Here is a 15,180-nt window from a genome sequence, read left to right on the forward strand (position 1 = left end):
TATTTATTTTGAGAGAGAGAGAGAGTGAGAGAGAGCACAAGTGGGGAGGGGCAAAAGAAGGAGAGACAGAATCCCAAGCAGGCTCCGCGCCATCAGCACAGAGCCCGACATGGGGCACGAACTCATGAACTGCAAGATCATGATCTGAGCCAAAACCAACAGTCGGATGCTCAGCCAGCTGTGCCACCCAGGCACCCCCAGGTAACTTATAATCTAACAAAAGAGTTTACAGCTTATCTGTATGAATTATTAGAAGTTTTTTTTTTTTTTTTTAGAGAGAGAGAGAGGGCGTGGGCAGGGCAGGAGCAGGAGAAAGAGACAAAATCTTAAGCTGAGCACGGAGCCCTACTGAGAGCTCGATCTCACAACTGTGAGATCATGACCTGAGCCGAAATCAAGAGTGGGACACTTAACCGACTGAGCCACTCAAGCTCCTCTACAAGTTTTTTGAAGTATTCCTCTAACCATAGAAAGGTATCACTAAAGCAAAAAGTACACTACCATCATTTAACATCTATACCATGCTAGAACTCTTACAAAGTGCAATACATCAAACTGTATGTTAGGTAACATTTTAAAATGATCTTAAGCAATGCTAGTTTTCTCCTCATGCCAAAACTCAAAACAAATTATTTTCAAGTATCAGACAAGAATACATATTAAAACGCTAACTAAAAACATCAGCACTGGTTTTCTTTATGAGAATAATTATTTCTGCCAATGAAAACTTTAAATTATCTAGATGGGTTTTAATTTTCACTCATTATTTTTAAAAAAGCAAAAAATATTTGTCCTTCTCTTCACACTTCAAACGAATAACAATTTCCAGGGTTGGGGGAAAAAACAGAAGAAATGTTAGTTTTGAAGCTGGAATTTAAAGTGGAAATAAACAAAAACAGGTTAAGAATGAAAATGCCATCTCAACTAGAATATCATTCCTGTGGAGAAAGAACGTAACAAAAAGAGCTTAACACCATGTGACTTATCAAAATACTATGCTGAGTACAATGGGTATAGCTTCTCCTATAATCCACGATGGTGCATGATTGTCTTTATGGAACTGTAACCGTACTACCTGAAAAATTAGAAACCTATCAAGTCAAGATAAAGTTAAAACTGGAAACAAGTCTATACCTTATTTTCTACTTCATGGCAAAGAGTGTGTAACAGTATCTATTAAGTACACATCAGGTCACATACAGCATAGGACAGAGCTGCATGTGAAATTGACATAATCTCTTATTAGAAGTCTAAAACGGGAAGAAAAAAGGCTCTCAAAAGAACAGAATTTCATTGACTTTCTGAGAACAGCAAATAACCGGTGACTGAAATACAACATTAGCAATAGATAACGGTCATTTCTACTGAATTGAAAAAGCCTTGCATTCCAAATCAAGGCTATAAAAAGCTTTGTGATGTGTTTGGCATTCCTCTCTTATATTATATTTCATTTTTCATTTTAAAAAATCCATAGTAAGTTCAAAACATTTTCATACTTAAAGGATCTACTATAAAAATAAAAATCTGAATTCTAAACAAAGAAGTTAAGAGCCCTATTCCATCAAACATTTCTCCATTTGCAATTCATCTTGGTAATAGAGACAGAACCTGGGTAAATGCATATAGGACTTGAGGCAGGAGATTTTTCTTGCTCAATGCATAATTCATGTGCTCCGCCTGCAAAGTGTGTAAAATGAGAATTTCACACCGCAGCATGAGCCATGGAGCTGCAGAGAAAAGGCAGATGAAATCATATTTTACTGTGTGAATTTTATTTCTTACCCTCCCAATATTTATACAAAACCATCATTGACAAACCAAACACACTGACAGATCACCCACTGTTTCCATTGTGTTAGTACTTGAGAAGAGATCAGGCAGAAAGATAGACAATTTGTTTTTGTATATTTTTTTTAAATAGAGGATTAGGTTTTTAACAGCTGAGTGACTGTATTAGACTTTTATAAGGACAACAGTAACTGATCTTAAAATCTCACTACAAAAATACCTAGTTATCAATTCATCACCCTCAAATCTCCATTTTGTTTCTATGGTATTCGATTATACACCTCAACACATCAACATTTTCAAAATAAAATACAAAGTCACAGGGTTAAGAAACTGATTTCTACTTAATATATTTCATTTCAAATAATAAAAAAAAAAGATCCTGGAAATACTTATTAAGCTCAAATAATACAAATAAATATGTAATAATATATCTGTAAAGATTTTTTCATGTATTATGCATGTTCATTTCATGCTGATTAAAAAACAAAAAGCAAGTAGAAAAAAAGATCTGAAACAACAAGCACCAAGCATGCTTCCTACGAGGAAACCACTGTAAAGAAGATTGAAATTTAAAAACTGTAAAACAGGGTAAGTGGTATATAAAGTTTGTCAAACTCACATTGTACTTTGAAATCAACAAAAATTCAAGGCTAATTTCTAGCCTCGCAGGGCAAGATATTTGCATGAAATATTTTCAGTTAGAATTACCAACCAAGGACAATATAATGACTCTCTTGCCTTCAAGTCATCTAACAAATTTGATTTAAGAAATTTGAGGCTCACACTTACACTGGCCTTTAAAACAAAAGTACACTGCCAGTAAATTAAGAATTCTTTTTAAGTGAAAAAAAGTCTAAACTGTTAAACAAATCTTCCCTATTAGATTGTATTTACTTCAATAAGAAAACTTCTTAATGGTCTTTACTTTGATTTAAAGATTTCAAGTAAAGCGAAATGATATTTCTGTTCTGCAGAACTTAAAATATAAACTAAACTAGCAACAACATAAATTGAAAGAGGCAAGGCTTCGAAATGTTCTATAATATTGTACAATATTCACAGAAGTTCTACAATTGCTACATACATAAATACTTGTAAAAACACAAGTAAAACTTGTTTTCTATTTCTCAAATAGGGCAGAAAACCAATCAGAAAATAGTTCCTCTCTCTCTTATCCATGATGTTTCACAGCACAGGCCAGTTTTACTTTATCCCCAAGAATCTTTCATACGGTAGATCTTTTACTAAGGCATATCTTAACATTTACTAATGTCTGGACATAGTTATAGTAACAGTGGCTGGTCTGTAGAGCACTTAAGATATTTAATCCCTCCCCAAAACAGACTAGCAAAGTTTTATGAGATTCACGTAACCTGTAATAAAGATAACTGACAGCATCTCAAACAATGCTATGTATATATAGATAGTTTTGTTTTTCTTCACTGGTAGTACATATATTAATCGCAATTTTGATTAAGATAATTTTCAAATATGAAAAGCTCTTAATATGGAATGTTAAGTGCAAGTATGTTACATATATTTACTTTCATTGATAAATTATGCTTTATACAGTTTATATCATTAAAATGTTAATATATTTACAAAGAAAATACACAGAAGTTATACACAATAAATTACAATCATGATTTAAAATTTTTATCATTAAAAAATTAAATTTTTATCATTTAAATAAAAGCTTATTTAAATCTTTAGCAGTTGGTACACAGACACTGATGATATAATCAGAACTATTATATCAGTTAAGCCATGAAGAATGAACTAACAAGCTGATGTGGAAATAACTATAGTATATAGGAACACACTAATACATAGCCTTGTTTTTAAAACATCAAAGCATAGATTCAGTTAAAACAACTCAAAAGCCTGGTAACTTAAGAAAAAAAATTTTTTTAATGCTTATTTATTTTTGAGACAAAGAGAGACAGAGCATGAATGGGGGAGGGGAAGAGAGAGAGGGAGACACAGAATCCGAAGCCGGCTCCAGGCTCCGAGCTGTCAGCACAAAGCCAGAAGCAGGGCTTGAACTCACGGACCGTGAGATCATGACCTGAGCTAAAGTTGGACGCTCAACCGACTGAGCCACCCAGGTGCCCCAAAAAGCCTGGTAACTTAAAAAAAAAAGTATTTTAAATGAAAGTGTGACCATCTGATTGACACACAATTTTAACTACAAGCGGAGTATAACTCAATTATACAGGTAAAAAATGGAATGAAGCGATATAAATGTGTATCTCTTTCTGATAAAATGCATTTTACACTATTGATTTCTCTTCCCACTCTTCTTTGTTAAAAAAAAAAAAAATGGTTCCCTTTACACTGTGTAAACCATGGGCAGTCACTTAAAATTTATAAAACTATTAAAAGTAATTTTGTTATAGGCATTATTTGGAGCAAAAGAATCATTTCATAAAAAGAGTCAGACTTAAATTAAAATATTTCTCTATCAAATACATTTCAGAAAAGAACACCTACCAATAAAAATATGCTTGCCCATCAAAATAATTGTCACTGAAGAACAAAATAATTTTCTTTGGTCATTACTGACAATATCTGATCTAAAATGAGGACATCTTCCAATCAATAACAAACATAATACCAGAATGTATGACTATATATAGTTTTATATCTTATGGATATGCTGGGGCACGGTGTTCAATGACAAACACTTCAAGAACAAACAATTCAGCAGCAGCTTTCACTCTTTTGACTATCTTTACACCATTCACTGAGTAATATTTTCTCATCAGTAACATTTTTCATTCCAAGCAGTCATTCCCAACTAGGAGAAGTGGAAGGACCATTCTTGGATATAAATCCACTTTCTCCTCAGCTTGTATTTTCTATGAGAGAAATAGTACAAAACGAAAAACAAAGGACAGAAATGGGAAAACATACAGCATATTAAGAGAACTACAAATATGTAGTCTCTTGGGATTAGTCTATAGGGACCACAAAGACAATCGAGACTGGAAAGGTAGGTTTGGACATGCTAGCCTGCAGAGTTTTTACCGAACCAAGATGATAATGGGGCACCATTATGGATAAGTTTAACATTAATCTGGCAGCTGTATAGAAGCACTGGGTTGGGCAAGTGTCTGAGGATGACCAATGGCAATGGTCTATGAGTAAGGTAATGAAGAGCCGATCTAGTATGGTGTAGCAGGAAAGGAAGAAATAGATATGAGAATCTCTAAGACTTGGCAACTGTGTAAACATACAGGATAAAGGAGGAGTCAGAGATAAATTCTGGGGCTACAGATGTGGGAAAACAGAAAGACTGACAGTCCTAAATGGAAGAGCAAGTGTTCCTCTGGCTATAATGGATTGGGAAGCCAGTAGCTTCTAAGAGGTCTAAAAATTTGGTTTGAATTTGTAAAGAGAAGTTAGAGCTGTTATAGGGACTTAGAGATGTTATTATGGAAACATTTCACCTAAATGTTTTAGCTGAAGCCATGGGAGTGAATGAGTCTCACAACAGGAAAAATGTAGAGAAAAAGACTAAAAATATATTGATTCACACTGATTAATATATTTGAAGAAGTGATGTGCACCAAGCACTAACTTTGGGGCAATGTTCACACTTGAATGTCACAGGGGTTAAAAAGTAAAGCAATCAAAGGACTAAAAGGTCAAAGAAGTCAGAAGAAAAGGAATGCGAAGTTTCAAGTAGTCGGGGAACAGTCACATAAAAAGATCAAGAAGAAGAATATAATAAACAAGAGAAGGTCACTGAGTTTGGGAAAGATCATGGCTGACTTTTCAGAGAGCAGTATCTGTAGGAGGCAATAAGAATTGAAACCCATCTAAAAGGGACTAAGAAATAATTGGGTTAAGAGGTTGTGGACGAAGACTACTTAGATTATTTTTCTAAACTCTGTCTCTCACACACTCTCTCTTCCTCTTCCTACTTCCTCACCCGCCAGATGCCAGGAAAGACTTGAGTACTTTGGTTGGCAGAGGAAGAATTAGTTCGTGGAGAAAGAGATTAAAGGTGCAAAAGAGGTAGATGATTATCAACAAATCAAGGCCAAGAGTAATTTAATCTTTTTCCTGGCTAAGTGGGTAGGAATTGCTTACTCAGAGCTACATTCAAAGGAAAAGGCAGGTAAATAGAGATTGTATATTAGATAGCAGAGAGGCAGAAGACGCCCACAGTGGATGGCAGCTCAGTCTTCTCCAGAAAGGGGTCATAGTTGGACATTAACTTACAACTTGAATGGTATAAAAAGTCAGAAAAACACAGGAGACATTAAGAGTTAAAAAAATTTCAGTTCCTTTCTGCATTGGTGTTCTATAACTCGAGTATTTTTGGTTTCGCAGGGAATTAATGTTCGTTCACGTTAAAAAATGTTAACACTGCTGTTTTATATTTATATAGTATTATATATTGATCTTTTATATTAGATTTTTTATAACAGCACTTGAAAGTAGTAGAGTAGGAATTAGCATTTCTACTTTATAGATGAGGAAACTGAAGCATAAAGGTAGTATCTTCCAAAAAGTAGAACACTATATACCTCATAGGACACCATAAAATAAATTGTTCTCAAAGCTATATAATCAAGGTACCTCCAAGGCCTCATTTCCGTGCTCAATATCCCCAAAACACACTATCCAAGTGAAAGAAAAAGAAGAGAAATAGTAAAAGTATAGATTTAGTCTAGCTGCAGATTCAAGGAGTATGAATTTTCAGCACTAACAAACTGACATGCTAAATTAAGGTAAAGCACCCACCATCTGCCTTCATTACTCATAATCTAGACCAGAAGCCACAACACTTGGTATAAGGAAGAATTCTATAATTACAGAGTTGCCCATTATCTGAAAATTGGTATACTTGTAATTGCATGGTATATTCCAAATTACTCAGAAAGGAATAGTAAAAAATAGTTATGGTGGCCTCAAGGTGGAGAATATTCCAACAGATAAATTAAAACAATCCTATCGTCTATTATAGCCAGCAAAAGGCATTAAATATGGAAAAAATAAGCCATATACACAAAATACATGGACATAAAACTATCAAGAATGTGAGTAAAATCTGAATTTTTCAAGAGTCTTAGCTCATCGCAATACTTTTAACTTTTATACTGATGTCCTACAGGAAAATATTTTCAATTATTAAGAGACTTAATCTGATCACTGAAAGTGTATGACAAAGAAACAAATTGAAATGCTAACCTGGGATACCTCTGTAGCTTTTTTGTTTTGTTTTAATTTTTAAAAAAATATTTGTTTATTTATTTGAGAGACAGTGAGACAGAGTATCTCAAGCAGGCTCCGCACTGTCAGCACAGAGCTCAAAACCGGGCTTAAACTCACAACTATGAGATCAAGACATGAACGTTTAACTGACTGAGCCACCCAGGTGCCCCTACCTCTGTGGCTTTTTAATGCGGTCCTAAAACCCTGCTTCTAAAAAACAAAAAACAAAAAACAAAAACAAAACAAAAAAAACCCTACTTCTAATACTATGTAGGTACTAAAGTCTACAGTTTTTTAACTTTTACAAAACTTCGTAAGAATAATGCACTTTAATTCTACCCACTCGATGTTCATTGATTTCTTGTGTGCTCATTTTTTAAAACACTTATTTCTTATTCTGGGTTGTACTTACTGTCAATTTCTAAAGCTCCTTTATTTTAAATAACATCTTAAACTTTAAAATATATAAATATGAAATGAATAATTTAACATAAGTAATTTAATGTAAGTAGGAAATGGGAGGACATCAAACTCACTATGTGATAAATTTTTATATGAGGCCAGAGTAATAAACATAAAAATCTCAAAGATTTTATGTGAATTTTTGGAAAATAGAAATCTTAGATTATATACTATAAATAGATACGTTTTAAACATAAATTCACATTTAAGATAGGTTTAACCACATGCAAGAATATTTGCAATAAGGCAAGACAAAAACTAGCCAATTTTTAAACATGCTTATTCTTTTTTTATTTTTTAAATATGCTTATTCTATAATAATAAATCTCTGGATGGGAGAAGGCAATTATCTACTTGAATGAATTTATTTTTATCCTTGGCTACTCAGGTGACTTCTTAAAGAAATTCAAGTTAATAGAAAAAATAAATGAGGAAAATATTAGGTTAAAAAACAGAATTCAATAAAAGGCAAAGTTTTGCCCACATATTCAACATATGGAATAATACAATACATACTTATAAAAAACTACTACATTTGAAGCCTAGGATCAACATGATCCATTTATAGGAAAGGAGTAATAATTAAAGATCAGAAAGATATGTATAAGGTCTGAAATTAATATTCATAATTACATTTTCCAATTTATACTTTTTTTAAAGATTTTATTTGTAAGTAATCTCCACACCTAACATAGGGCTCGAACTCACAACCCTGAGATCAAGAGTCACATGCTCTACTGACTGAGCCAACAAGGCACCCCTCAATTTATACTTTCACTTTTTACTGCTAAGCAGATAAGTTTCAGTGTTATAAATGTGAATCAGAAAGCATTATCATTCTATTACATAAGTCATTCCTACATTTGTTTTTAAATACATGGCTACTGTATTTTTTATTAACTAAAGAACGTATATCCTTGAATTAAACCTTTAAAAGTATTCTATTACCCCTAACACCTATTTTTAAAAAGCATTACTTGTCTCATTTTCTTATGTATATACATTTATATCACCTTGCTCAATACTATTTCTGTGACTTCCTTTTACTTTCCCCTTCGTGAAAGCCTCTATTGTCACCTTCTACTTCAGAAAAAAAAAGGGCCATAACTCATAACATTGAGCTCTGTAATTACAGTGGCAAAGGATGAGGTTAAAAGTTTCTAACTCTTCTGTAGGGCTGAATTAAAAAGGAAGCAATTATCTAATAAAAAAATAATAAAATCATAGGTGTGGATGCATGAAGATGGTATTGATTTCAGTTGTCAGTGATAATGTTACATTTCTTTCTCGGTTTCTTGATTTTCAACAAGACACTTTTTTTCAGAAATACTTATTCTTAATTGGAAAAAGTCTATGAGAATACTTACTTTCAATAACAACAAGTGTGCAATCTCTTTCTTACCTTAGTGACTTTTCTGGATTCAGATTCACTTTCAGATTCTGATTCTGATTCAGAATCTGAAGAACTGTCTTCTATTGAACTAGAATCAGCATTGGAAGAATCTGAAGTTTTAGATTTTTCATTTTCGTTCTCCCCATCTTCAGAATCACTATGAATAACAAATTTCAAAATATCAACTTTAAATCCTTTATATAAACAAGTTTAAGTAGTTTAAGGAAATCAAATGGCGGGGCGCCTGGGTGGCTCAGTCAGTTGAGCGTCCAACTTCGGCTCAGGTCATGATCTCATTCATGGTTTGTGGTTTCGAGCCCCGAGTGGGGCTCTGTGCTGACAGCTCGGAGCCTGAAGCCTGCTTCAGATTCTGTGTCTGCCTCTCTCTCTGCCCCTCCCTCCACTCAGGCTCTATCTCTGTCTCTCAAAAATAAATAAACATATAAATAAATAAATAATCAAATGGCAAATTGGTGCTATATGTCCATTTTGCCTATAAATCAGAACCTTTATTAGAGAAGTATATTTCACTGAGAACCAATTCTTTTTAGTATATAAAAGATAATAAAAATGGTTTTAAAATTCCAGAACATATCAATAAAATAATAATAAAGGTAGTATAATCTATAACCAAATATATCAGAATCCATTCAAAATCAATGATATTACCATGTCAAACATACCTCAAACGCAAAAGGTCATAAAACAACACTAAATGATGTAAGTAGAATATAATTAATAGTTAAATGTTTGATTTACCAGGAATATATATTAGGTGCTAATAGTAACAACTTCAAAGATACTTAGGGCTGATTTTAAAACGCTGTCTTGAAATACTAAATATCCATTAATAAATTTAAAACTCATACACATACTTTTGCTAAAATAGACTTGCATTTTATAGATTTTTTTTTCTACAAGAAAATTATTTACATATGTTCTGAAATGTGACCCATAAACATACATGAGAAAATGTTAACTACTTCAAAAGAGATTCCTTCTAATGCACTAAGTCTTACTAAAAATGTCAAATAATCAAATATAAACTTTTAAAATACCAAATGATCAAACCTAAATGCTGATGCCACTCATTCATTTAATAAATATTAATTGACCACCCACCATGCGTTGTAAGTACATCAGTGCTTAAGGATCACAGTGGTTAGTAAGATACAGAAGAACTCTGTGTCGCCCTTATAATGTCTACACTCCTTTGGAGGCTACAGAGAAGTAAGGCGGCAATGACAATAAAGTATGGTAAGTAATGAGTAATAATGTATGCTGTGTCATGAAAACATCTGGAGGAGAGAAGCATCTAAACAAACTTAACCGAGAGAGGGAATGCTTCCTAGAGGAAGAACACAGAAGCTGAGAAACAGGATTAAATAAAGGAAAGTCTTGAGTAGGGAGGTAATTATCCAAGGAGAAGGAGTAACATGTGAGGCAGCCCAAAGGTCTTTTCTCAAAGAGAGATAGCTGGTGGTCTTCTACATTTTCTCAAAACTGAAGGTCTAATTCTCTTTCCATGTGTGTGTATTCTTTTTAAGAATCTTTTTTTTTCAGAAACTTTATATTAGTTAGCTCATATAGATGTTCCAACATATTCTTACTGGGTGCATTATTATCCTATAATATTCAGGAAAGTTAAGAAACTTGCTCAAGGACATTGCCAAGAGTGGCAGGACTGGAATTTGAAGTCCATCTAAAGACCATGTTTTCCCCATTACACCATACCAGCTCCCTTCAAATAAAAATATTTAGGAGTGTAAAACTAAAATTTAATCATAAATTGTTATGACTACTAAGGGTGGTTTTAAAGATATTTAAAGCTCCTTAGCTTTACAAAATTATCATACAGGGGTGCCTGGCTGGCTCAGTCAGTAGAGCATGTGACTGTTGAGCTCTGGGTCCTAAGTTCAAGCTCCATGTTGGGTGTAAAGATTACTTAAAAATAAAATCTTTTTAATAAAAATCATTATACACTTAACACAAGCAAGTTTAAAAAAAAATTCTAAAAGACAGGCCGAAAAACATGGGGGGGAGAGAGAGTGCTAAAAGAAGGGAAGAATCGATATTTCCTAGAATTGATTTTTGCAGAGGAAATACGATTGCAGTTTATTAAAAATGAAGTCATGGCAACATCTCAGAGCACATGTAATTATGTTCGATGACTAAAAAATATGTTGTTTTTTCCCCATAGCAAAAAATGGCAATCTATTATCCCCAACTCAATGGTTACAACATATACTTAAAAATATAAGGTTTTTAATGTATTTGAGATTCCCTTTAGTGTAATAAACAATTCTTTTAAATTAGAACATAAAGAGAAAACTCCATTTCTGGAGGAAAAAACACATAATGCAACTAATATAATACAAGATTAAAATTTTCTAGCATATTGACTTTTGCTATCTGAAAAGATATTGAGTGCAATGAACAAAATTTTCCTTCCTAGAAATAAGATACTTTTTATAAAGTATGTAATCATAGATATTCTGATATTAAACCAGAAGTACAAAATTTCTCTCAAAGAAAACGCTATTACAAACCAAGTAAATCCTTTGCTGCAACAAGTGAATGATTCTGCATATATTTAACTTACAGCTTTTAAGATAAGATTTTAAAGGTAAAAGTGTTATTTTGTTATGCAGCACTCAATTTTGATGGGTAATTACTGTTTACCTTACTGCTTAGAGTTTCAGATGTTAATCTAATGAAAAGAATTTACTGGTAACTAGCTTTTTAACTTTGCAATGATGAAAAGCCTGTATTAATTTAACCTACAGATTTCATTTGTTCTGAACAGGAAAAACAATATAAATCACTTTTAAAATCATTAAATCCTGACTTAAATTAATAAAGTCATAATTAGGGCATTATGCTGTGTTTGTTATGGAAGTGGCAGGGCGAGCTGCTTTAATTACTGTCTGTAATAAAAGGAGCAGAGAGCGTACTGCGCCCCAATCAGTGCTGTCAGCCACGACTGAGCTGGGCTGCAAGCTCATCAAGTGAACGGGCAGCAGGCTCCCAGGGAAAGGGCCATCATGTCTGCAGAGGCCACTCGCTGACAGCAGTGGGGAAAACAGACTCATACAATCCAAGGTATTAGCCCCAATTATTCAAAATTTTAATGACACTTTAATACATGATAATGTTGATAATGGGAATCTTAAAAAGCACGAACACTTAAATATCTTATGACCGTCTTCCTTCACAGCCCTTGACTCTAATATTTGGATCATAATCTTTTTACTATAACATTATTTAGAAAAATCAATTGTCTTACTTACATAATGGCAAAGTGTTGAAGGATTTAATTTTAGCCCTCAGCAAAATTGCTACAAAAGGTAATTAAGTGTTTCATACCTACTTCTTGATCACTTAACTCAGCCTTCCAAGGTTATACCAATTTTCAAAATGTAACCCCAAGATTTGTTCAAGTTCAAAATGAAAACTAAGCATAATAAGTAGTAGAATAATTATGTGAACCAGTATTCTAATTAATTCTACAAGATTCAGTACCTGCTTGGGGAAAAAATGCACACACTTATTTTCTCACTCACTTTATGAATTAAAGGGAAATGTTATACTGGGAGAAAATATCACAGAATGGTTTCTGAAGGAAACTCTGACAAAATATTACCGTTTCCGTTTGCTTTTGGAGTTCCTCTTGGCTGTTCTTTTGTTTCCTACTTCTGATGCACTTTCACTGTCACTCTTATGCTCACTGGAAGAGTCCTCACTGCTGTCATCACTACTGTCTTCCTCCTCTTCTTGTTCTCCACTTGCACTTCCAGATTCACTGTCTGAAAAAATATAGGCAGATACTCCTTGATTTACAGCCATTTGGTTATACATAAGGACCCAAGTAACTGTCAGTATTCATCACAAATGAAACCAGATGTTGAATTTTAGTTTACTGGACCCCACTTGTTCAATACTCTATTCCCACACTCCTGTCATTCAGACCCCCACATTCCTATGGCAGGGTGAGTGTGGGGAGCTCCTAGAGACAGAGAAGGCATTCTGAGAGTGGGTACGGAAAAGGAAAGAAAAGAAGAATCAAGTAAACCAAATGTGAGAGAATCTTGCTTCTCAAATCCCTAAGTATCTAGTTACGGCAGAAACTTTTTTTTTTTTTTTTAAAGAATGACATAAGCATAATTCATTCCTCTACCAACGAGAAATTTTATTTAGAGAAGAAGGCAAGAGCTGAATATTCTCAGGAATAATTTTGAGAGGGGAATGAGCCATTCAAATCATCTGTAAGAATTTCTCAATTCAGAGGCAGTAGGCAAAATTACTAATTAAAAAAGTTACTACTTATTTTAGCTAGAATAAGCACTTTCCATAGGTCAAACAGATGATAAAATGACATCGTAGAGGTAAACACTGCAATGTTTTATGTATAAATTGTGTTATACTAGGACTCCTCACAGAAGTGATATGTATAGTGTATTTATGTGTATTTGAAACATGAAGTATCATTTTTACTATCTGAAATGATTATAGGTGCAAAGCTATAGCCCAGATAAGAGGACAACTGTTGTCCTATTATCTATCTGATGAAGTGCCCTTAGGCAGGAACATATTATAATAAGTAAATAATATCTAATTTATGAGGATTGATTTATGTATCACACAGTGAAAAGCTAAGATTACCTGTATTTTTTTGGAGTAGCAGACGGTGGTTACAGGCATGGGCTTTCAAATTGGAATGTCTGGGTTCAAATCCTAGCTCTGCCACTTACAACTTAAAAGACTGAGAAAGTTATTCAATCTTTCTCGGTCTTAGTTTCCTTTCCAGCAATGATGATAATAACCCTAGCCACTTTACAGAGCTGTTGTGAAGATTAAATGATTTAAAACCTATAAAGGTGATGAAGACACAACGACACCTGCCACACAGTAAGGCACTCATTATCATCAGCTTCTACAAAGGGCAAAATTTATTTTACCCAAATTTTACAAAACTGCCGAATAGCATATTTTAAATTTGTTGTGATATCAAAGGTGTGCACATGTATATATTAACTCAGATAAATGACTTATCCCATAAATAATGAGAAGAAATTACAGCATCTAAGTGACTCTCTCATGTTAATTACATGGGAGTTCAACATGAATCTGGGTCTAGTTCACTTTAGGCACCATTATTTAAATATCCAAGTTAGTAAAATCCTTAAGGAAATTTGTTTATCCTCTAGAAGACTTCCTCATTGAGAAAATAATGTCATAATTTCTAATGAGAAAAGTTACTGTATTCCTCCAGTAGCTAGCACAAAATTGCTGCCACATGGCTCACATCAACCCATGAAGGTCTCAATGGAATATTTCAAATACGTATTTTAACTCTCTCCCTATTGCAAAATAAATAAATAAGCATTAAAAAAAAATGCCTGGGTAGCTCAGGCAGTTGAGCATCCAACTCCTGATTTTGGCTCAGGTCATGACTGCATGGTTGGTGAGATCAAGCCCCACATCGGGATCTATGCTGACAGCAGGGAGCCTGCTTGGGATTCTCTCTCTCCTTCTTTGCCCTTCCCCCACTTACGCATGTGCATACTCTCTCTCTCTCATGAAAGTATTAAGTAAACATTTTTAAAAAGTCTTTTTTTTTTTAAGTTAGCCTATTAACAGGCATGAGCTTATGAATAAAGGGGATGTAGGCAAATATGTATATGGTACACTTGTAACTATTCAAACAGATCTTTCTCAATAGTCAACATCATTCCTGAAATCTATTTTTTAGCATTCACAATCTAGATTGAAATATTTTCTCCATTTTCAGCTTGATAAGAGGCATTACAGGTTAATTTATCAGATACAGAAAATAAAGATTTTGATAGGGGGAACAGACGAAAAAGAATGAATTACCTTAGAGTAAGGTGATGGATGACCAAGTAATAATGAAAAGCTCTTGGTTCTGCCAAGGAAAAAAGGTTTTAGAAGAAAAGGGTGTCATTTGATCTTGGCTCAGATGTCTCCCAGGTAAACTGTTTTTAATATTTAAGACAGAGAGAGAGAGAGCCAGCACATGTGCACACACAAGCAGGGGAGGCAAAGAGAGAAAGGGGGAGAGAGAATCCAAAGCAGGCTCTGCCCTGTGAACACGGAGCCTGATGCAGGGCTCAAACCCCATGGACTGTGAGATCATGACCCGAGCCGAAATCCAGGGTCAGATGCTTAACTGACTGAGCCACCCAGGTGTGCCTCTTAGGTAAATTGTTAAAAAGAGTGGTAAAAGTAACTCCAATAGGTTTCTTAAAAAACTAAAAATAGAACTACCCTATGACCCAGCAATTGCA

General features: G+C 33.9%; 1 protein-coding gene across 10 annotated transcripts in view; it reads right to left on the minus strand.

The window, feature by feature from the left end:
- AP3B1 (adaptor related protein complex 3 subunit beta 1) overlaps positions 1 to 15,180 on the minus strand; it is a 259,225-nt gene that overhangs the window by 79,333 nt on the left and 164,712 nt on the right. For all 10 annotated transcript variants that reach the window (XM_042988960.1, XM_007079816.3, XM_042988982.1 and 7 more), the window contains 2 exons: positions 12,516 to 12,678; positions 8,882 to 9,029 (listed from right to left, as the gene is read on the minus strand). In XM_042988960.1, coding sequence (XP_042844894.1) covers positions 8,882 to 9,029; positions 12,516 to 12,678 — 311 coding nt within the window. The remainder of the gene's footprint in view (positions 1 to 8,881; positions 9,030 to 12,515; positions 12,679 to 15,180) is intronic.

The sequence above is a fragment of the Panthera tigris genome, chromosome A1, assembly GCF_018350195.1.
Source record: "Panthera tigris isolate Pti1 chromosome A1, P.tigris_Pti1_mat1.1, whole genome shotgun sequence".
Lineage (NCBI taxonomy): Eukaryota > Metazoa > Chordata > Mammalia > Carnivora > Felidae > Panthera > Panthera tigris.